The sequence below is a fragment of the Natator depressus genome, chromosome 9 (genome assembly GCF_965152275.1).
Source record: "Natator depressus isolate rNatDep1 chromosome 9, rNatDep2.hap1, whole genome shotgun sequence".
NCBI classification, from domain to species: domain Eukaryota; kingdom Metazoa; phylum Chordata; order Testudines; family Cheloniidae; genus Natator; species Natator depressus.
In genome coordinates, this window is record NC_134242.1 from 21,815,080 (window position 1) to 21,837,947 (window position 22,868).

The window sequence follows — 22,868 nt, forward strand, 5'->3', positions numbered from 1 at the left end:
ACTAAAGTCAAGATATACCACATCTACTGCTTCCCCCGTATCCACAAGGTTTCCTCCGTATCCACAATGTCAAAGAAAGCTGTCGGGTTGGTTTGACATGCTTTGTTCTTGACTAATCCATGCTGACTGTTATTTATCACCTGATTATCTCCTAGGTGTTTGCAAATTGATTGCTTAATTATTTGCTCCATTATCTTTCCGGGTACAGAAGTTAAGCTGACTGGTCTGTAATTCCCCAGGTTGTCATTATTTCCCCTTTTATAGATGGGCACTATATTTGCCCTTTTCCAGTCTTCTGGAATCTCTCCTGTCTTCATGACTTTTCAAAGATAAATGATAATGGCTCAGATATCTCCTCAGTCAACAACTTGAGTATGCTAGGATGCATTTAATCAGGCCCTGATGATTTGAAGACATCTAACTTGTCTAAGTAATTTTTGACTTGTTGTTTCCCTATTTTAGGCTCTGATCCTACCTCATTTTCACTGGTATTCACTATGTTAGACGTCCAATTGCCACCAACCATCTTGGTGAAAACCGAAAGAAAGAAGTCATTAAGCACCTCTGCCATTTCCACATTTTCTGTTATTGTTTCCCCCCCCTCATTGAGTAAGAGGCCTACTCTGTCCTTGGTCTTCCTCTTGCTTCTAATGTATTTGTAGAATGTTTTCTTGTTTTCTTTTAGGTCCCTAGCTAGTTTGATCTCGTTTTGTGCCTTGGTTTTTCTAATTTTGTCCCAACGTACTTGTGTCATTTGTTTATATTCATCTTTTGTAATTTGACCAAGTTTCCATGTTTTGTTGGACTCTTTTTGAGTTTTAGATCATTGAAGATCCCCTGGTTAAGCCAGGATGGTCTCTGGCAGTGGATTCTGGGAGATTTTGAGACTTAAGGGAACCTAGCTGTGAGTAGACGTGAAACTCCTGTAATCCCATAGGTAAAATCCCTGATTTTCCTAGAGTAGCAGGTGTGAATGCAAAAACACGTTTACGATGGCAGAATAGCTGTTGTACAGATGTAAACTGCAACATGTTTAAAATCAGTTACAAAAATCATAACTGTAGTATAGACAGTCCTGTAGGGCTAAATCTTCCCTTTAGATGTTTAGGGGCAGCTCCCATGCAATTTATTGTGGGCCGTGTGCATCTGATGTCAAATTTATGTTTATTAGATTGATCATTGGACTTACTCTGAATCTGTATTGGTTTGCTCGTGGATCCTATTACTCAGTTTCTTAACTAATGAATTTCCTTAAGTCTATATATGACAAGTAATTGATTTTGTTATTATGTTCCCCTATATATGCTGTTCTTCTGTATTCCCAGGCACAGGCACACTGTACTCCTTTTAGATAAACAAAAATATTTTAATATGGTTTATGACAGCAGACCACTTGGTACCTTTCTGTAAGATTAACTCTAATCAACCCCATTACTTTCTAGATTTTAATAGGGACAAAATTGTATTGGTGGCATGTTTCAAGTTCTACAAACATGAAATAATAATTTTGATCTAGTTAACCACGAATTAGGAATAAATGCACAAAACCCCACCTTCCAGCAGGCTAATAGTCAAGTATTAGCATATGAATGTTTGCAAAGGGAAAGACTGGAATTCAAAGTGGAAACAAAATTGTTTAAAAAGATTTAATCTTTGCTCACCAAGATCTCTCTGTCCATGCTGCTTTAATGAGTTTATGGTGTGCAAACAACCAAGCTTTCTTCCACAATGGGAAAATGTTGGAGCAGCACATTCCATCTTTGGCTTGGCTGGATATTGCACAGCATAAGACAGCCCCAGTACCTGGAGCCTTTGCTTTGCACCAGAGAGATCCTTTTTTTCCCCCCTTTCCTCCCCCCTGCAAAAGCACAGGCACGTAACTGGGAGAAAAGCCAGTTTCAGAGTCTTTAAAGGTAATTTGCTTACAATCCTGGGAATTATCACCTCAAGAACTTTCTTCAGTGGTGACTTTACACACAGAAGTAAGACTGATATAAGATGGGGCATTTAGGAAATATATCAGTCTCTAGGAGACTTATTAGGAGAATTTAAAAAATAATTTTCAAAGACATGACTGTCATCCAACTGTTGCTGAACAACTAGTTTCTAGTTCAATTAACAATCCTTGTTTCAAACTGCATTTTTTGGAGTAGATTCTATTTCACTAAGTACAATTGTACTCATCTCTGCATCTGTCTCCAAAATTTTTTGATTTATAATTCAGGCAGTAGCTTTCCTTTAAATGTAAAGGATGACTTAAAATATAAAATTTTATAGTTGATGGTTGTAGTTATTGTCTAAGATACTAGACAATTATAAATAATAAACAGTATATTCCATTGTTAAAGTCTGTATATTTATCTTGGTATTTTGATTACAAAACACATAAAATTTAGACCCATTAGAATCTCTTAATAATAAAAAGAAATACAGATAGAATACTTCAGATGTGATATTAAATGTGTAAAAATCTCACTTTGAGCTATCAAAAACCAAAAGTAATATTTCATGACTCGATTTCCAATAAAGAACTGTATTTCACAATTGTCACAGTCCCATTACCTGGCAATAAATTTAACTGCCTTGAAATCAAGCTGCAAGTTTAAAAAAAACTTCTCAAATGTTTTTCCTGTAACCCCAAATATTTAATGCATTAATACAGGTTGAAAACTTGCAGACTCAGTGTATTGGTAATAGAATATATATCCTTTAACTTATACTGTAGGTTGCCCATAGAGCCATCTGGAAAAGGAGCATAGTATATATATTGGCATCAAGCTTCTTGTCACTAACTCCAAACACTAATATATTCCCCTCAATAGCTGCAATTCCACAAAACACATGTTTCATCCACTCTGTTTTGAAACATTTCTTGGACCGAATGAATAGCAAAGAGTAAGTAGGTGAATTTATCTTTCTTGTAGAGTATGAAATGTGGCTGGCAATTAACCTTCATTGTCCAGTTTTATCTGTTGTTCAGGACATTACAAACCTGGATGTCAGCCAGTTTACTCACTTACAAGTTTGATGCTGCTCCCAGGTCAATTGAAAAACCTCCATTGACTTGAATGGTGCTTGATCAAGTCCTGTATCAGCATCTTTTTATGCTTTCACTTGTTTACATTGTTCAGGTATCACTGATTAACGCAAATTTGCAGTTCTGTACATGATTTCCGTCAGTACCAAAATGGAGTTTACTTATCTTCATAAGATAATTTCCCTTGACAAAAACAATGAGGAGTCCGGTGGCACCTTAAAGACTAACAGATTTATTTGGGCATAAGCTTTCGTGGGTAAAAAACTCTTTTTTTCAGATGCATGGAGTGAAAATTATAGAAACAGGCATAGATATACTGGCACGTGAAGAGAAGGGAGTTACCTTACAAATGGAGAACCAGTGTTAAGGCCAATTCAGTCAGGATGGATGTGGTCCACTCCCAATAACTGATGAAGAGATGTCAATACCAAGAGAGGGGAAAATTACTTTTGTAGTGAGCCAGCCACTCCCAGTCTCTATTCAAGCGCAAGTTAATGGTGTTGTTTGCAAATGAATTGTAGCTCTGTATGCATCCGATGAAGTGAGCTGTAGCTCACGAAAGCTTATGCTCAAATAAATTTGTTAGTCTCTAAGGTGCCACAAGTACTCCTTTTCTTTTTGTAAATACAGACTAACATGGCTGCTACTCTGAAACCTGTAGCTCTGCAGTTTCTCTTTGAAGTCTGTGCCATTCATGTGCCAGTATATCTATGCCTGTATCTGTAATTTTCACTCCATGCATCTGAAGAAGTGGGTTTTTTACCCATGAAAGCTTATGCCCAAATAAAACTGTTTGTCTTTAAGGTGCCACCGGACTCCTCGTTGTTTTTGTGGATACAGACTAACACGGCTACCCCTCTGGTACTTTCCCTTGACAATTAGTTTTAAGTTTTCCATCCACAAAATCTCTTTAACTAATTGATCTTGCAGTGGAGCTGCGATCTTTTGTAGATTATGTACTATAGGATCTATAGTGGTATTCATTTTATATTAGGGAGTTACCTGAGGAATGCAAGATTAAATACATCATTGTATTCTTACTTCAGAATTTTAGGCCATCTGGATTAGCAGGTGTTAAGTAGTACTAGATCTGGAAGCTTCCAACTGTTATTACCAAGTTAATGAAATCAATACAGTGTTGCTGTATTTACAGTGAGGCACTTTAAATATCTTGTATTCTTGTTGTGACTGTAATTTGCTGTATGTACCTTGCACATCGAGTGCTTCTCCATGACCAAACACTTTCTGGATTGTATGCTTATGGGTGTTTCAAGATTTATTTCGTGGGTATTATAGTAGCTTGTGTAATAATGTTTAATTTACACTTAACCTGTTGATGCTTACCTCCAATAGTATTACCTGTGAACACTTGGTCTAGTTGGGCTGCTGCTGCTGAAACTGTTGCTACTGCTTGTCATATGGGAGTGATTGTCTCCACAAAAACACTATCTGTGTATTGTAAGGCTGCTCATCCAGTCCATGTATTCTTTTGGTTTGCGCATTTCTGCGTAATTTCCTTTAATATTTGTGGGAAATCTGTCCTTTTACTGTCAATTCATCTGACTTGTAGGGAAAGTGGATTTTTAACACTGGATTGGAAGAATCACTTGAGAATATACAGTAAGAAATAGTCTGGCAGGGAGTGTGCTGGATGGCTTAATATGTCCTTTTGTTTTCTAATGTCTATGATTCTAAGAAAAAAATCAACACATAGAAGACCTGATGGATGTTTTATGTATGATTTTGTCATTTTCTAACAGCATTTTTAATGCCTAAATTCAAATAGAGGCTTTGCATAATATTGTGGAGATCAACAGCACTTGGTTCCTGTTGTTTGCTCTCTGAAAGATCAACCAGAAAACCCTCTGTTTTTCAAAGTGTTTTCATTTATTTTTGTCTTTGTTACTGACTTATTTAAAGACTGAAAATGTTTGTCCAGTCCAATCTGTAAAATAAAGCATGAGAAAGCTGTGAATATGATTAAACACATTTCAGGCTTGTTATAACACAGACAACTTAAATTTTGCTGTTGTGGTTACCATGATGTTATCAGATGTCTCCATGTGTGTATTGCCTTCTAGGCAGTTCACAGTTAACTGGGTAAACATTTGTATCTGTGAGATTGCATATACATACTCATGTGATCAATCTATCCAAAGAATAAATTCCTTTTTGTACACAAGCATGCAATGAACTGCATTTATTTTCCTCCTTTGACCACCTCATTTGAACTCTGCCCACTAATCCATTTCTGCTGGAACTACATTTAATATTCCAAACCTTTGAGAAGCTGTCCAACAGTTTCTACTGCTATTTACTTTAAAATAAAATCCCACAAAAAATTACACTTGCTGTATTCAGTTCTTGACCAGGGATAGTCTTAAAGTCTGGTGTCTTGTTGCTTCCTAATGCTAGAAATATATGCTATGCTCTACTGCTGGAATTTGTGATAGATACAGTATTGTTATCTGGCTCAGGTGGATTGTGGCATAACAGACTTTAAAATTATAACACCCTAATGCCCTCATGTAGAGGTCTTTAACAATTAATCTGATAAACCTGACATGCTGAGATCAGTACATGGAAGCTCAGGCAGCCTGTTGTTGCAGGCAGGGGTAAATTCAAAATAGCGCCAGGACATGAAAAATTACCAAAAAAAAAAATTCCTAAAATAACTTTTCTTCGAGTGCTTAATCAAGTCCATTCTATTGTAGGTGTGGGTGCTCACCACATGCATTGGTCCTGGAAGTTTTTCCCTCAGTGGTATCCGTAGGGGACTGGCTCTGGTGCTCTCTGGAGTGGCACACGTATGCACCAGTATAAGGGGCACCGCTGGCTTCCCTCTCTCTGTTCCTTGTTACCGCCAGTGACAATGCTGAAACATTTCCTTACCTTGGAATGCTTTCCTATCTCAACTGTGCCTAGTAGCAAATTTGTTGTATATAGTTGTTAAAAGTTGTTTAGTTAATAGTTCCCTTAGTGTTAAGTTAGAATTAGTTAGTTCTTCTTCGAGTGCTTGCTCATGTCCATTCCATATTAGGTGTGTGTTCTCGCCACATGCACCGGTGTCAGAAGTTTTTCCCTCAGTAGTATCCATAGGGGACCTGCTCTGGTGCCCTCTGGAGTGGCTCCTGCATGGCTCGGTATAAGGGATGCTGCTCACTCCCCCCACCCTCAGTTCCTTCTTGCCACCAGTGATGGTGCTGGAACGACTGCTGCTTCGGTTAGCACTGTTTGTTCTCTGTTCTTGCGAACTTTGAAAACCTGTAATATAGTTGTATATAGTTAGTAGTTTATCATTTACCCTTAGTAGTAGTTCTCAAAGTTTTCATTGTTCCCGAACATGACCCTAGACTTTAGGCCCTGCGATCGCTGCAACGGCCTAGGCCCATCAGCGATCCACATTCCAGCTGCCTAAGGTGCTTAGGCAAAGGGCACATAAGTGACAAGTGCTGTATCTGCAAATCCTTTAAGCCTAGGATGAAGAAGGAGTGTGATATCCGTATAAAAGTGCTCCTAATGGAGTCAGCACTCACTCCAGCACCGGAGCAGCAGTCTGACTCTGCACCGAGTACCGCGGCCTCTGTGCCCAGTGCTCTGCCGGCACCATCCATGAGTTGGCACCAGCCCCCCTCCACAGCTCTGGTCAAGAAGCCAAAAAAGACTGTGAGGGAAAGATCTCCTACCTCTCGTAAGGGAAAGGAGAGGGCTGGGGGCGAGCCACGACCTGTGCCGGGCAGCCCCCTTCAGAAAGTCGGGCCCCACCTCAAGTCAAGCAGTGCAGCCCACCCCATACTTCGCCTGCAACTCTGGACAGCGGTGCAGACCCTGGACAGCTTCAGGTGCCGTCGACCCCCAAAGCCCTTCAAGCAGCTCAGGAGATCCTGATGCCGCCCAAACTGGCTCCAGCAGTACCCCGGCCTTGGGGAAAACCTGCTTTGGTACCTATGCGTGTATCTCCATCTCAGCGGCATTGTTCCCCCTCTAGAGGGATGTCCCGCCATTGCTCGCCCGTCCGTCGCACCTCAGGACTAGAGAGGCAGGCTCAGCCTCTTGGTCTCAGCGAAAGGGGCACCGATCGAAGGACTTGAGGCATACCTCGCCAGCAGATTGGCTTAGACCCTCTGAGACACGCACTAGTGCAGCACCACTCCCCGCCGAAGGGGTGCCCCACCTGCACTTGCCTCATCAGTGCCACCAGCCCCCGGATGCGGGTCGGCTTACCTGCCAGAGGTCCCAGTGTCGGTCCCTGGACTCTAGGGAGTGTTCCTCAGGGTCTGGTGTTGATTGCCAGCGGTCTAGCGCAGACCTACAGAGGCGATCACCAGTCCCCAGAGCCCCAGTGCTGGGAGCATCTGAGTCGGTCTCCCAATCCTAGGCACTGCTCCAGAGGGTTGAGACACCGGTCCCCAGAGCCCCATTACTGGTCTCCAGATTGCCGGTATGGATCACCACAAGCATATCGACGATCTCCGAGATGTCGATCCTCTTGCTCCCAGTCTATGGAGCGGCACCGCTCTCAAAGCCTGAGGTATCGATCACCAGGGTACTGTCGCCAATCTGCCAAACGCCACCACCAGTCACTGGAGTCACAGCACCAAGAGCCATTGTTCTGGTACAGTCAAGTCCAGAGAAAACTGAGAGGGACCTAACCAAGCTAGATGAATGTGCAGCACGGTGTCAAATGCAGTTCAGTGCTGATAAATGCAAAGTAATGCACATTGGAGGGAAACATTTAATCTATTCATATACTGTACGGGAGTCTCAATTGTATCAGGAGAGGAAAGGGTTTGGCCATCAATATGGACAGCTAAATGAAGACCTTGGCTCAATGTACAGTTGTGATAGAAAACAACCCAAGCTGTTATGGTACTGGTCACCCTATTTCAAAAAGAATATTACAGAATTAGAGGGCATTTAGAGAAGGGTGACTGAAGTGAACAGGGATGTGTGAAAATGAAAAGACTGGGATTGTTTATCTTAAAAAGGAGAGAATAAAAGGGGACAAGATAAAATAATGAATGTCTAGAGAAGGTAGATTGTGAGCTTCTATTCTCCCTATGTCAACTCAAGAACAAAGGGACATTACGTTAAATTAAAAGGTGGCAATTTCAAAACTGATGAAAGGAAATCCTTTTTCACAAAAAGGTAGCAAAATTGAAAAAGGGATTAGACATATGTGAATATCAAGAATATTCAGAGTTGTAGTAAATGCTCACCTAAATTTTTAAGAGATAGTAAACCTCATGCTTATATTTTTAAACTAATCTAGCAATTAGGGACTGTGAGGTTTCTTGTGCTTTCATCTGAGGTGCCTGGTGCTGGCCACTTGGAGACAAGATACTAGACTAGATGGGAATTCCTATGTTCCTATGAAATAAACAGTATTTTAATTTTAATCAGTTTTTAAAACTGTGGAGGACAAGATGCTATGGTAATGGGCACCATGTATAAATAAGATATCTAATTTTCTAACTTTGTTTAGGCAAGTTCCATTTGATTTCAAAGATAGGAAGAGTGGAAAAAAGTGTAGAGGCTCACTGTGGAGCTGTACTTGCAGGAAGATGGAATTATGAGGGAACAGCGTTGGTTACAGGTAAGAGTTTTTCCTTAAAGAATTAAAGATGGAAATTAAAATAATAAAAAGGTCCTTAAGAGAGAGAGCATAATTTAAAGATATGAAGTTAATATGCTAAATAGCTTCAAAGAAGGGAATATACCACTTATGTATTGGGGCAGGGATTGTGTACAGGGCCACTTACTGTGTGTCAAGCCAGGGCATAAATCTACAGCACTCTAGCCTGCCACACACTAAGTGGCTGTGTGGACCCTGCTGCCATGCACAAAAAGTGCCATAAATAGTGCACTTTGCTTTACTTCTATTTTTGTGGTGGTGGGGTCCACGCATCCACTTAGTGTGTGGGAGGCTAGTGCACTGTAGATTCATACCCCAGCTTGCTATGCACTGAATCGCCTTATGGACACACACCTACATTATTAAACAATTCAATTTATGAAATGTAAGTAACTACTTCCTCTGAGGGATAAATCTGGTTGAATTTGTATAGAGGCAACTTTGAGGTGAATCCTTGACATTTATTTAGAAGCTGCAGATTGAAATTTCATAAACTTAATTGCAGTTACACCAAATTTGGACAGATAAAACTGAATCTATGAGTCTACAGACAAGAGACCCAGCATTAAATACATAAGAAAAAGAGCAGTGATCCAAGAATGGGGCCACTACATTGTTGATTTTAATAAATTTAACTGAATTAATTAATAAATTTAAAATAAGAACAGTGATTTACAGTTGAGGTAATGTTCTTTTGGTTAATGGATAGTTATGCAGGGATAACTCATCAATACCAGTTAAAAATAATGAATTCTGATGGTATTTTTTTATGCATAAGACAATCAGAAGAAATTATTGGAAAATGTAAATATATTAATATTCAGATGTTTAAATGTAATTTTTTTGTACTTTTAGACTTTTTTGTGTAATTATTTTTTACTTATGAAATTAGATAAACAGCACTATTATTGGCTGTCTTACATTCTAGGTAGTTACTATATTATATATTAAACATTTAATGTGTGTGCACACAAATGCATACATTAGTGACCACTCTAGTAAAGATTGCCTATGTGTTTCTACTTTAAACCCATCTTGAGTTGCTCAGCTTTTTGAGACGTTTCACTTTTTGGGACTGACATTTTTCAGATCTTGGACTCCGCTCATATTGAATCTCTCTGTTTTTAGAAATATAAGCAAAAATAGTTCTCCTGTTTTTGAGTAGAAAGAAAATTACAATAAATAAAAATTCCTCTTTCCCCCACCCCAAAAAAAATCACTCCAGTGCTCAAACAAAAAGGAAGAAGAAGAATGTTCTTGTAACTGTTTCTGGATAGTTCAAACGCCAAATCTGTTGTAAGTAGAAAAGCAAAATTTGGCAGATAAATAGACCTCATGGAGGAGAAGTGACTTTGTGTTCTGCTGATAATTTATTTTCAACTATCTGAGTTAGAAGACTTTGCAAATAGAACTCTGCTGTACATTTTTAATTATGAAAGCACTTTAAAGTAACACTTGGCATGAAGGTAGGCTGCAGTGTGTGTATACAGACTTTGCTTCATAGTGAATATGTATATAGTGAAGGTGCACATTGAATGAGGAAATGCTCCAAAAGGCTCAGACTCCCTACTTTAAGATTTTTGGGAATTTGCAATTTAATTATGGAAATCAAGCTTTCAGAGTTGAGAGTTCCTACAAACTTTATCCTCAAATTTCACCATTCACCAAGTATAAATCACCAGTTTAACCTCTAAGGCCTGATACTACTGTCTTTCTATCTACAACAACTTAAGGATATCAGGTCTGGGTTACTAAACTGTAAACAAATGAGCAGTACCAGTAATGATGAATAGGGGATGTGGAGCGAGGGGAGAGCTGGGTAATTATTGACTCTCCCTTCCCAGAAGCAGTGTCAGGCAAGATGACCACAGGACTCTAGGTGAACGAGAAGCTGTGATGACAGCAGCAGAAAAGCAGTTTAAGTATGTTTTCCATAAGACACATTCTTTCTAATTAGCAATTTAAATAAATGAATAAATAAATAGAATTAACCTTAAGTGTACCTAAATTTATAACTGTCATATATTTTAATTTTTTTGAATTTTGAAAGAAATGGGATGACTTTCTGTTGTTTACAGTTGGTGAAGATGGACAAATAAAAATCTGGTCTAAAAGTGGAATGCTAAGATCCACTTTAGCACAGCAAGGTAAGTTAATTGATTTCCTTAAAGCTTGATTTTACATGTTTAATTTTAGCTATATATAATATATTCTAGTGCCTTTCCCTAAATCTGGCAGTAGGTCTTAGATCAGGATATTAGGGCTTGACTCAATTTCCATTAAAATCAAAGGGAATTTTTCTGTTGACTTCAGCAGAAGTTAGATCAGGTAGTATTCTTTCAGAGGCAAGCTTTCTTTGAAAGCCTATCGCATCTGAAAACTGTAGGCTTTTGGTTGGCAAGTGCTGATTCTAGGTTTGCATATGGATCCTGTTCCAAAACATTTTTCAGAGAATGTATCAGCTACAAAAGTTGTCAAATAAAATTATAACAGTAGGTCAATGAATGAAGTTTGAAATGTTTATCTTTAAGAATTGGTCATTTAAAAAAAATCAAAATATATTAATATTTTCTGACATAAAATCTACTTTAATGAAGTGAATTGAAAACTTGCAACTTGAATAATATTTGCATGTCCTCAAATGAAAAACATTAATATTCTTTCACCGAGTGCATCATTGACATGCATAGAATCTTCATTACCAGTGCTCACTATAACAATTTCTGTATCTGCTGGGCCAGGACCCAGCTTCGTTTTCAGTATCCATGCCTCTTTCAGGACCCAGTATATGGTCAAGGTATGTACCAGTACTGTCAACTGTTCCTTTGGTACCGAAGGCACCACGGGGTTGAGCCGTGGATGACACTGGACATATGGTAGTCCCATCGGGAGTGGCCCCACTGCCACCATGAAGCTATTTGAAGAGATCCTCATAGTTGAGCTCAGAGGCATCTTCCCCCCCTTCCCCCTCTTGCTCTTGCTCTCGAAGGTCATCGAGACACAGCAGGAATCATAGTTGGTACCGGGAAAGTACCGTTCCTGCAGTAGAGACAGGGGACGAAGGCCTAATTCTTTCTGGGTGCTGATGCCATATCCTTACCTGCAGTGGCCTCTATGGAATCCCTGGGAAGTCCCTCAACAAAGTCCCAGTCATCTGCTCACTCCAGGGCAAGATTACCTGTACCTCCAGTAGGATTCCCATTGGAATCTCCAGTCCTGCAGCGACCAACAGAGGGGGCTTCCTCTGCAATAGGGCATTCTGAATCTTTAGGTTGGTCAGATGTTGTTCCTCAAGACATTCCACTGGTCCCAACTAGATCTTCCTCCTCATCAACGGATGATGCAGCAATACTCCAGTCCTCATCTCTGGTACCAGAAGATTTCAGGTCATATCAGGATCTGTTCAGATGTATGGTGTCAGCCTTAGGTGTTCAGACCCAGTTTGTATAGGAAAACACAAATAAATTGTAGAATATCCTCCAGCCATCACTTCCTTGGAGAGTTTCACTCCCTATAAGTGAAGCAATACTAGAGCCTGCTAAATCCCTATGGAATGCCCTGGCTTCATTAACACCCACAGAAAAGCACACTGACAAAATATACTATGTGCCATGCAGGGCTTCCAATATTTTTTCTCTCATTCGGCTCCAAATTCCCTGGTTGTGACAGTAGCAAATGAGCGAGTGAGACAGGGAAGATATAAATCTACACCTAAAGAAAGAATCTAAAAGGTTAGATTTCATGGGGAGAAAGATCTATTTGACTTCTTGCAGATGTGTATTTCAAACCAGCAAGCTCTGTTATTGAAATAGGATTTTGTGAACTGGGATGCTGTGTTCAATTTTTGGACAAGTTTCCAGAATCCTTAAGGGAGGAGGTCAAGGACTTTGATATGAAAGGCTGTTCAGTGGCCAAAACATCCTTACATCTGCCCTGGATACAGTGGATGCTTTGTCTAGGCTCATGGCCTCAGCTGCAACAATTAGAAGAATCTCATGGTTATAAAACTCTAGTGTAGCTCCTGAGATCCAACAATGCATTGAAGGCTTGCCATTTCATGGTCGCCTGCTGTTTTCAGAGAAAATTGATGACACAGTTCGAGCTGACAGAGTCTTTTAGGGACTCCCACGCCACCTTATGCTCATTGGGGATTTATACTCAGGCCACGAAGAGATGGCATTTTGAGAACCAACAGAAACAACAATATTGTCTTCAGTAATATTTCCGTCAGTCCTCCTACCCTAGGAGGCAGCAAGATTTCCCTAGAAAGGGACACAAATCACAGAGGAGGAAACCTTCTGAGTCTAGCTTTAGTCAAATAGCCCCTCCTTCTCTTCTGGCTTTTTGGGACCACATCTGGGGGACAGTGATTCATATTCTCCTTCACAGTACCACTGCAATGTGTTACAGAAACAAGCAGGGGGGTGCCTGCTCCAACCCGCTTTTTCAGGAAGGAATAAAGTTTTGTCATCTCTCCATTGAGAGATGGATGTGGCTCACTTGTCAGGCTCTCAGAACCAACTGGCTGATCACCTCAATCAAACACGGGTGGTCTCTGAAGAACAATGTACTGAGGTCCATTTTCTGGAAATGGGGTATCCCTTCTATAGACTTGTTTGTGACAAAAGACAACAGGAAATGTCATCAGTTCTGTTCTCGAGCAAGATTAACCCCAGAGTCTCTTACCAACACCTTCCATCTGAATTGTGAAGGGAACATAATGCATGCTTTCCCCCTGTGATCCCTCAAGCTCAAACTGGATCACGCCAGACTGATTCTGAGTGCACCAGCATAGTCGAGGCACTTTTGATTTTCTGACCTTCTCTCTCTATCGGCTCGACCTCCCCAACCCACTCACTCAACATCACAACCAGGTAGTTCATCTGGCTTTGAGCAGTCTGCACTTTACTGCATAGATGCTTCGTGGCTAGACAAAGAGGAGGGGCAATGCTCAGAAGCAGTTAGACACATTGTGCTTAATAGTAGAACACCAGCCACAAAGCCAACCTATTTGCCTAAGTGCACATGGTTTTCTATTTGGGCAACGTCCAAGCAAATTCAGCTCACATTAGCACAGATTCAGAACATTTTGGATTATTTACTGCAGGTGAGCTCCCTGAAGGTTCACTTGGTGGTGATTTCAGCTTTCCTTCCTCCCAATCAAGGGAAGTTGGTATTTTCAAAACCTATGATGGTGAGGTTTTTTAAGAGTATTACCCATTTTTTTCCACCGGTGAAGGAAAGAGTGCCACTGTGGGACCTTAATACAGTCCTGGGTGCACTGATGGATCCTTTGTTCGAGCTGACAGCAACATATTCATGAGCTCTCCTCTCACAGAAGATGGCCTTCCTTGTGGCTATAACATTCACAAGAAGAGTTAGTGAGTTGCAGGCCTTAATGGCACATCCTCTGTACACTCAGTTCTTCACGGACAAGATGGTTTAAGACCAGGCCCATTATTTTTGTCCAAAGTGGTATCTTGGTTCCACCTTTGTCAGGTTATTTACTTATCTATATTTTTCCCAAACCACATTCAAGTGTGGAGGAACAGTTGATAACTTAGATGTCAGTTGATGCTTAACATAACTTAGATGTCAGTTGATGCTTAACATTTTATTTAGAAAGGCCTAAGCCATTTCATTCATCACCTTGACTCTGTGTCCTACGCTGAGCAGATGAAGGGACAACCAGTCCCTATTCAGACTATTCACAGGTGGACAGTTGCCTGCATTACCACTGCTAATGCAGGGGCTCATATGATGCCTCCACAGTGATTGCAGGCTCATTTCCGAGAGCTCAGGTGACATTGGATGCGTTCCTTAAGGATGTCTCAGTTGTGGATATCTGTAAGGCTGTGATGTGGTCTTCTGTGCATACCTTTGCTAGACATTACACTGTCACCCCAGCATCAAGATAAGATACAAACTTGGGGAAGGCAGTCCTGAAATCACTATTTAAATAGATTCTGAGCCCACTTCTTGCTGTAACTGTTTGTGAGTCACCTGAGTGGAATACTTGTCTGCAGTCGCTTGAAAAAGAAAAGACTGTTACTTACCTGCATCGTCACTTCTTGTTCTTTGAGATGTTGGTGCAGACATGTATGCCATGACACTCTGCATCAGAGTCTTCAGCCAGTGATTTTGGTGGGAAAGAACTGAAGGGGGACAGGGCAGTTCCGCCCTTGTGTAGCCATGGGAGGGGCTATGGGAGGGGAGCACGAGCACCACCTCCATGGGTACTACTAAGCAAAATTCTCTGACTTTGACACATTGGGCGCGTGCACCCCTGAGTGGAATACATGTCTGCACCCACATCTCAAAGAACAAGAAGTGATGATGCAGGTAAGTAACCATCTTTTTCATGGTGACACTCTTGTTGTAACAGAAATGTTTGCTCTTCTGTTCACCTGTCAGTCCATCCTCATATATTGATTTTCCATGCATGCTTTTTCTCTCTCCTGGTTTCCCAATGCATTGATACCTATAGTGATGCTCACATGTTGGACTAAATTCACAGTTGGTGCAGGTGGGCACCATTCTGAATCTTGAAACTAAATTCACAGAAAATGTTGTTTCATACTTCCATAGAGTTTAAGGCCAGAAACCATGATTTGATCATCTGGTCTGACCACCTGCATATCGCAGACCTTTAAATTCCACCCAGTTACCCCTATATTGAGCTCAATAACTTGGGTTAGACTAAAGCATTTCAGTCTTTAGGACCTTTAAATTGTTTTGTACCACAGGCAGAAAACAGATGACACCAGTGCCTGAGGCCCCTGCAATGGCAGGGAGCTGATTAGGTGTGAGAATGATTTGGGTGAGATGGTATCAGCAGGCAATCAGCGCCCCATGTTGAAAAGAAAAGTGAAAAATCCCCAGGGTCCCTGCTAGTCGCAATTCCAAATGGCTCTTGACATGCCAATATGGTGTCCAGATCAATGGCCACTGCACTGGCTATGCAGAGATTCTACTAATTCAGGCTTCAGGGATCACATGTGAGGCCAGGCCACTATAAAAGAACTGCCCTTTGAGGGTGAACTCTTTAACAGAAGCACCGACAATGTCTTGAGGGCTGCACTGAAATCTCTGGGCCTGTGTGTCCCGGCTCCCAAGAGGAAATTCCTGAGACAATAGTAACAACATTATAGGTGTAGGCACTAGACTCAACACTATCCACAGCAACATGTCTTGAAGCCCCCAAGAAAGACACAGCATTTCCAATGCAGACAAGCCTCAGCTTTCTTCTTGACTGCCTCTCCATCCTGGACTCTGGGGCAACACCAATTTTGAAACACAATTTGTGAGTCTTATAGAACCAACCTCTTCTTCCATTACTTTCTCCCTTTGGCAATCATCTCTCCCATTTCTGGGATGCCTGGTCGGAGTAACCTTGGACTGGTGGTCCTCAAGATCATTGTCATAAATATAAAGGGTAGGGTAAACACATTTAAAATCCCTCCTGGCCAGAGGAAAAACCCTTTCACCTGTAAAGGGTTAAGAAGCTAGGATAACCTCGCTGGTACTTGACCAAAATGACCAATGAGGAGACAAGATACTTTCAAAAGCTGGAGGGGGGGAGAAACAAAGTCTCTCTCTGTCTGTGTGATGCTTTTGCCGGGAACAGAAAGGAACGGAGTCTTAGAACTTAGTAAGTAATCTAGCTAGATATGCGTTAGATTCTGTTTGTTTAAATGGCTGAGAAAATAAGCTGTGCTGAATGGAATGGATATTCCTGTTTTTGTGTCTTTTTGTAACTTAAGGTTTTGCCTAGAGGGGTTCTCTATGTTTTGAATCTAGTTACCCTGTAAGGTATTTACCATCCTGATTTTACAGAGGTGATTCTTTTACTTCTATTAAAATTCTTCTTTTGAGAACCTGATTGCTTTTTCATTGTTCTTAAGATCCAAGGGTTTGGATCTGTGTTCACCTATGCAAATTGGTGAGGATTTTTATCCAGCCTTCCCCAGGAGAGGGGGTGTAGGGTTTGGGGAGGATTTTGGGGGGAAAGACATTTCCAAGTGGGCTCTTTCCTGGTTATATATCTGTTAGATGCTTGGTGGTGGCAGCAATAAGGTCCAAGGGAAAAAGGAAAATAGTTTGTACCTTGGGGAAGTTTTAACCGAAGCTGGTAAAAATAAGCTGAGGAGGTTTTCATGCAGGTCCCCACATCTGTACCCTAGAGTTCAGAGTGGGGAAGAAACCTTGACAATCATCAAGGGAGATTATTGTATACAGTTTGAGGCTGTTCCTATCCCTTTCCCTCCATCCATAACCCTCTTCAGGGACCCCTCCCGTGACAATCTAATAAAACAAGAAATAGACTCCCCAATACAACTGGAAGTGTTGGAGGAGGTACCTCAGAAGTTTAGAGGCAACCAATTCTTTCCCCATTTGTAACCATTTCTCAAGGTGCCCTGGACTGTGAGTCACTTTGTTACTCCTCTTCCTCCAGTGTGAGGAAATCTTTCTTGTGGTAGCTGGATGTCAGCTCCCCGACACGGTCAGCCCTTTAGCCACTCAAGCACTCTCCTCAGAAATTTGCGTGCCCCTACTTTCCCTTGCAGGTTAACAATAGGTGCACCCAGCTCCTGAGCCACTCTGAAAGTGCCCCCCCTTAAGTGTCCAGCCCCTATCACTGTATATAATATAACACAGCACTGTAATCTATTTGTAGTAAAAACAAATATAAGTTTATTAACAAAAGTAAAGATTTAAGAGATAGTGAGCTGAGGGTAATAAGAACAACAGGTCACAAATAAAACAGAAGTATAACATGCTTCTACTAGACTAACACTTAAGTTTAACAGGCTTACCTTGTCTAAAGCAATTTCTCACCTAAGCCCTTTCTTGCAGCATTTAAACTGCAATTGGTTGAGATCCTGTTTTCACTGCCTGGTTGCCCCCTCAAGTACAGGATAAATGAGGGGTCTTTGTGCCATCTTCTTATTCCCCAAAGTCTACTGGTTTTGTCCCCCAGACTCAGGATGACTCCCTGTGCTTTTCTTCCTGAAGTGTTGGAACCAAAGTGTCTCCCCATACTCCTATTTGTTTCACATCCACCCTGTCCACCTGTTTCTCCTCTTAACTTTCACATGTAAATGGGGCCTACTTTGTGTTTGTTTTACAATGCTTCATCTACATATGAATTGAGGCTGGTGATTCCATGTCCCTTTGGTAAAAGCAGCTTGCCAACCCTTCCTGTTGACACAGTTTAAAACATTTTTGGAAAGTATATATAACTCCTTACACGTTGACCTTACATACATCTTGCAATGCTTATGATGACCAATATGATATGAGCTTTCATTTGATACCTCAGACCTATTTTATAGGTAAATACTATGAAAGCCATGTGTTATGTGTAGTGAGTTTGTCAGGCCTGATAGGTGTTGCTGACACAGAATAGTGACCTCTTTGGCAGTTGGCACCAGTGGGCTTCTGTTTCACACCTGCCCCCTGATGTTGATACATGTGTTAGTTCAAAGTCCCTCTGAGTCCATTGGTACCTTCTTCATCCCAAAGAAGAAAAGGGGATAGATATCCCTCCTTGATCTTTTTAACCTCAATGCCTTTGTTTATCTCTTCAGATTCCACATGATCACCCTTGCCTCCATAATCCCTGCTCTTGACTCCATGGACAGGGTAGTGGCTCTTGACCTCTAAGATGCCTACTTCTGCATCTCCATATACCCAGTGCACAGGAAGTACTTACAATCCTTGGTAGAAGCCTCCCATTATCAATACAGGGTCTTATCTTTTGGCCACTCCATGGCGCTGTGAGTATATACCGAGGTCCTAGCTCTGGTAGCAGAACATCTTAGACAACAAGGGATCCAGGTATACCCCTACCAAAATGGCACGCTGGTGCTAGAGAAGTCTCATCAGCATGTGACAGATTTGCCGTAAAAGACAATGGAACTCTTCACCAACTTGGTCTTTCGGGTCAACCAGAAGAAGTTAACTCTGAGCCCAATCTAGAGAACAGAATTCATAGGGGCATTGTTCAATTCAAAGTCAGCATGAGCGTATCTCCATCAATAGGTTTCTTACTACAATAGAATTAATCAATCAATTATGGTCTCACCTCAGCACACAGATGAGGACTTGTCACATGACTTCACTTATGCCTTCTGCAAGGGTTGTTGAGATCTATATATCTGCCAAAAAGACACACCATGGACCACTGGTTACCGACCTCACAGAGTTCTCTCCTCCTTAAACTGATGGACTGATCCAACCCAAGTATACAAAGGAATGTCCTTCTCACTGGCACAGCCAACCAAGATACTGGCCATGGACTCTTCCATTCAAGGTTTGGGGGACTTGTGTGGCATGGCTGAAGATTCTGGGGAGATGGTTGTCTCAGGAGACCACCCTCCACATAAATGTCTTGGAACTCAAGGCTATCAGATTCTTATGCAAGGCCTTCCCACCCTACTCAAAGGCCTGATGATTCATGTCTTCATGGACAATACACTGTGGTGCACTCCATCAAGTGGCAAAAGTACTAGATCCTCCCCTCTGAAGACCTTTGGACTAGTACATTGAACATCACATTACATCAGTGGGTCTGCATCTCCGGAGCCTCTAGAACACACTGGCAGACTGTGTTAGTAGAGGCCTGGGAACCACAAGTGGTCCCTCGAGACCGGAAGACATCCAGAAGGACTTCGGAGATGGTGTTTTCCACAGGTGGACCTGTTTTCAAGGATTCTTACTGCCAAATGTATTGCTCCAAAGAAAGTGCAAGCTAAGGCTTCATATAAGATTATTTTCGGTTCCCACGGGCCTCTAGCTTTTCCTTGCATCCCCAAAATACCCACAGCTCTGAGGAAACTAAGAGAAGATGCTAGATGAGTTATTGTGCTGCCACTAGTCAGGATGGGTTGATTTAAATAAAAAATTATATAATCACCAATTTTATTCATGATTTAAATCAGGAAGTATGAAACCTTTATTTAAATCATAGATTTTAATCACCTTTTGCATTTGTACTTTTTAGTTGTTTTCCTAAAGATAAGTTGGTGCTCATTGGGTCATAACTATTAAAATAGTTGTTTTGCAGCTAAATATAACCATTACACTAAATGTGGTCCTTTTTACTAACCAGGAGATCACTCTATATCCATATGCATTTATTTAAGCAATTATGTAGCTTAACTTATTACTAGATGATGATTAAATTTTTGCTTGCAATTTGTGTCAAGCTGTATTTAGATGGAAATTCAAATTCAATTAAAAATGTACAAAAACTTCATTGTATTATGTTTTTATTGAGTAAAGTTACCTTAAGTGTGCTGGATACATAAGAAAAACATTATCAAAATGTTTTGCTTTTAAAACTAAGGACATATTATCTGTGGTTAGTGAATTTAACTGATATTTCTGGTTACCATATCTTTCAAGGTTTTATACATAGATGATTCGTGCCTCCCGATACTGCGTGGGTCACAATCTGAAGGGGAGGACACATCTCAGTAGCTGCCTGAGATACATTAAGAGAGCCAGCAAGGCTCTCTCAATCTATGTCAGGCAACTGCTGTGCTGTACAGAGCAGCGACCCAGGGCGGCCGGCGTGAGAAGTGGCTGGTTCCGCTCCCCACCCAGGCCTGGCTGCAAGGAAGAGGGGCTGAGCATGCTGGGCCCCAGGTGAAGCAGGAGAAGGGAGCACCTCCCATCCCACCAGGCAGGCCAAGCAGAAATCTGGGGGGTGGACGCTTGACCCCGATATCTCCCTCCACCATGTGTCACCTATGGTTTTAGACTAGTAGATCTCATACTCTCGCACCTTGTTTTTACTCCTAGATTGGTCGTGGAAAATAAGCTTTCCTGCTTTTTAGCACCAGATTGGTTTCTTAACTTTGAGTGAACTAGTCAGTGAAATGATCTAGTTGAATAGACTGTAAAAAAAAAAAAAAATTCTTTTTGCACCTACAGAAAGGCTACTGCTGTCAAAAGCTGTAGAAACTAGGTGTGCGGTTGAGATCTACTAGTCTAAAACCTTGCAGGACATGGCGACCAGCAACAACCAGTTCAATTCACTAATTCCAGGTAATACATCCTTAGTTTTAAAGTCAAAACATTTTGATAATGTTTAGCACTTCAACCAACTCGGATTCCAGGTCTTTAGCCAGTGACTTCCACCAGTTCAGGGGGTTGACTTTCTGGAAAATTTGGCAGGAAACGTACTGCTATGTATTATTTTGTGTATTTAATTTAGATTATTTTAATAGATTATAATAAATTTAGGCCTCAACATAGATTTTCAATTTCAAATAGGTTTATTTGTAAAGCAAACAAACAAACAAACAAAAAACATCTGTATTTAATTTACATTGTAAAAATTCTTTTTTTTAAATCAGTGATTTTTTTTATCCACCCTGCCTTCAGCATAGGCCAAGCAGTTTTGGTTCTCTGAGCTAATGAACCTTTTGAATGGTCTGTCACCTAACTAGTCTTATCAGACTTGATCTCACAAAACAGTAGGCACATCCTTTCTCTGGATATGATGTCCCTGCACCTGACCACCTGGGATGTTGGGAGGATGACTCCTAGAGAGGGAAGCTGCTCTCCTGCAAGCAGGACGTTCTCATTCACAGCAGGAAATCCTGAACCAGGTTAACATATAGATCAAATTGAAGAGATTCTCTTCTGGGCAATGTAACATCAACTTTCACCAGTAACATGCTATGTTAGAATATTTACTCCCTTTAAACAAACTGGATTCTTATTTTGATTTGGATGCATCTAGCAACAGTATCTACTGGTTACCCCCTGTTAGGGATACATTGTTTCCTTGCACCCAATGGTGGTGTGATTTCTCAAAGGGCTCATTAATATGTTTCCATCCATTCCAGAGATTTATCCATCATGGGACCACACCTTGATGCTGATAGGACTGATGGGTTCCCATTTGAGTCTCTGGCTACGTGCTGTTTCTACCACCTTCCAGTGAAAACTGCCTTCCTGGTGATTATCATGTCTGCTAGATGGATAGGGGAGATTCAGACTTTCAGGGCAGACCCACCATATACACTCTTCCACAAAGACAGAATCCAGGCCGCACCTGAAGGTTCTCAGGTGGTCTCGGATTTCACATCAACCAATCTATTCACCTCCCAGTTTTCTTCCTGAAACCACATCCCTCTCTGAGTGAAAAACACCACATGTTGAACGTTGTGAGAACACTATCTTTTTATTTTGACAGAACCAAACCATTCAGATACAAACGTAGATGCTTTGTGGCATTTGCTGAAAGGGTTACGGTTAACCAATATCTTCCTAGAGTAGGGGTTCTCAAACTGGGGGTTGCATGGTTACATGGGGGTCAGGAGCTATCAGCTCTGTGTGGCTGGCAGTCCCAAGCTCCCATTAAATTAAATTACCCCCCTCCCCCAGTTTAAATTTGTAAAAGGGGGTCACACTCTGAGGCTTCCTGTGTGAATGGGGTCACCAATACAAAGTTTGAAAACCACTGTCTGAGAGAATATCTAAATGGGCCTTTTGCTGTATTAAGGCTTTTATTATACCCCAGGAAAGACCCCCCCGGGCAAGTTAGGACTCACTCCACCTCTACCCTGGCAGTCTCCGTGTCCTGTCTGGTGAATGTCCCCATACCAGAAATATACAGAGCAGCAATGTGGAGTTTGGTTCACAGATTCCATTATTTCCTGATGCAGGCTTTCAGATTGGATGTGAACTTTAGTAGGGCAGTCCTGGAGTCACTCTTCAAGTAGGCCTCCACATATTCAACTTCTGACACTGGGATAACTGTTTGTCAGTCACCATGAGTAGAATCTCTGTGGACATTCACTTGAAGAAGAAAGAAGTGTTGCTTACCCTAGTAACTGTAGCTCTTTGAGAATGTGTATTGACAACACAACTCAGTCCCACCCTCTGTCCATGGCGTTTGGATTCCTGCTCCTGGGATTCTTACTAGTGAAGGAAGTGAGTATGGTTTGGTGCTACCTTGCCCATTATACTTCCTGCTGTGGGAAGTGAGAGGGTGTACAGAGTGTAGGCATGGCCACAGCAGACACTGCTATTAAAAAAAAATCCAATCTAATCTATGTACGTGGAGTGCATCTGCACTGAGAGTGGACTCTTTAGGCAACATATGTTAAAGAACCTCTGTTACTATAGGGTAAGTAACTGTTCTTTTTTGAATGCTGATCTCTGTGTGTATTCCTCTGT

General features: G+C 41.3%; 1 protein-coding gene across 2 annotated transcripts in view; it reads left to right on the forward strand.

Moving 5' to 3' along the window:
* The window catches only part of IFT80 (intraflagellar transport 80), a 153,825-nt gene that overhangs the window by 33,933 nt on the left and 97,024 nt on the right, over positions 1-22,868 (forward strand). For both annotated transcript variants that reach the window (XM_074963667.1, XM_074963668.1), the window contains exons 4-5: positions 8,523-8,633; positions 10,751-10,819. In XM_074963667.1, the coding sequence (XP_074819768.1) occupies positions 8,523-8,633; positions 10,751-10,819 (180 nt within the window). The remainder of the gene's footprint in view (positions 1-8,522; positions 8,634-10,750; positions 10,820-22,868) is intronic.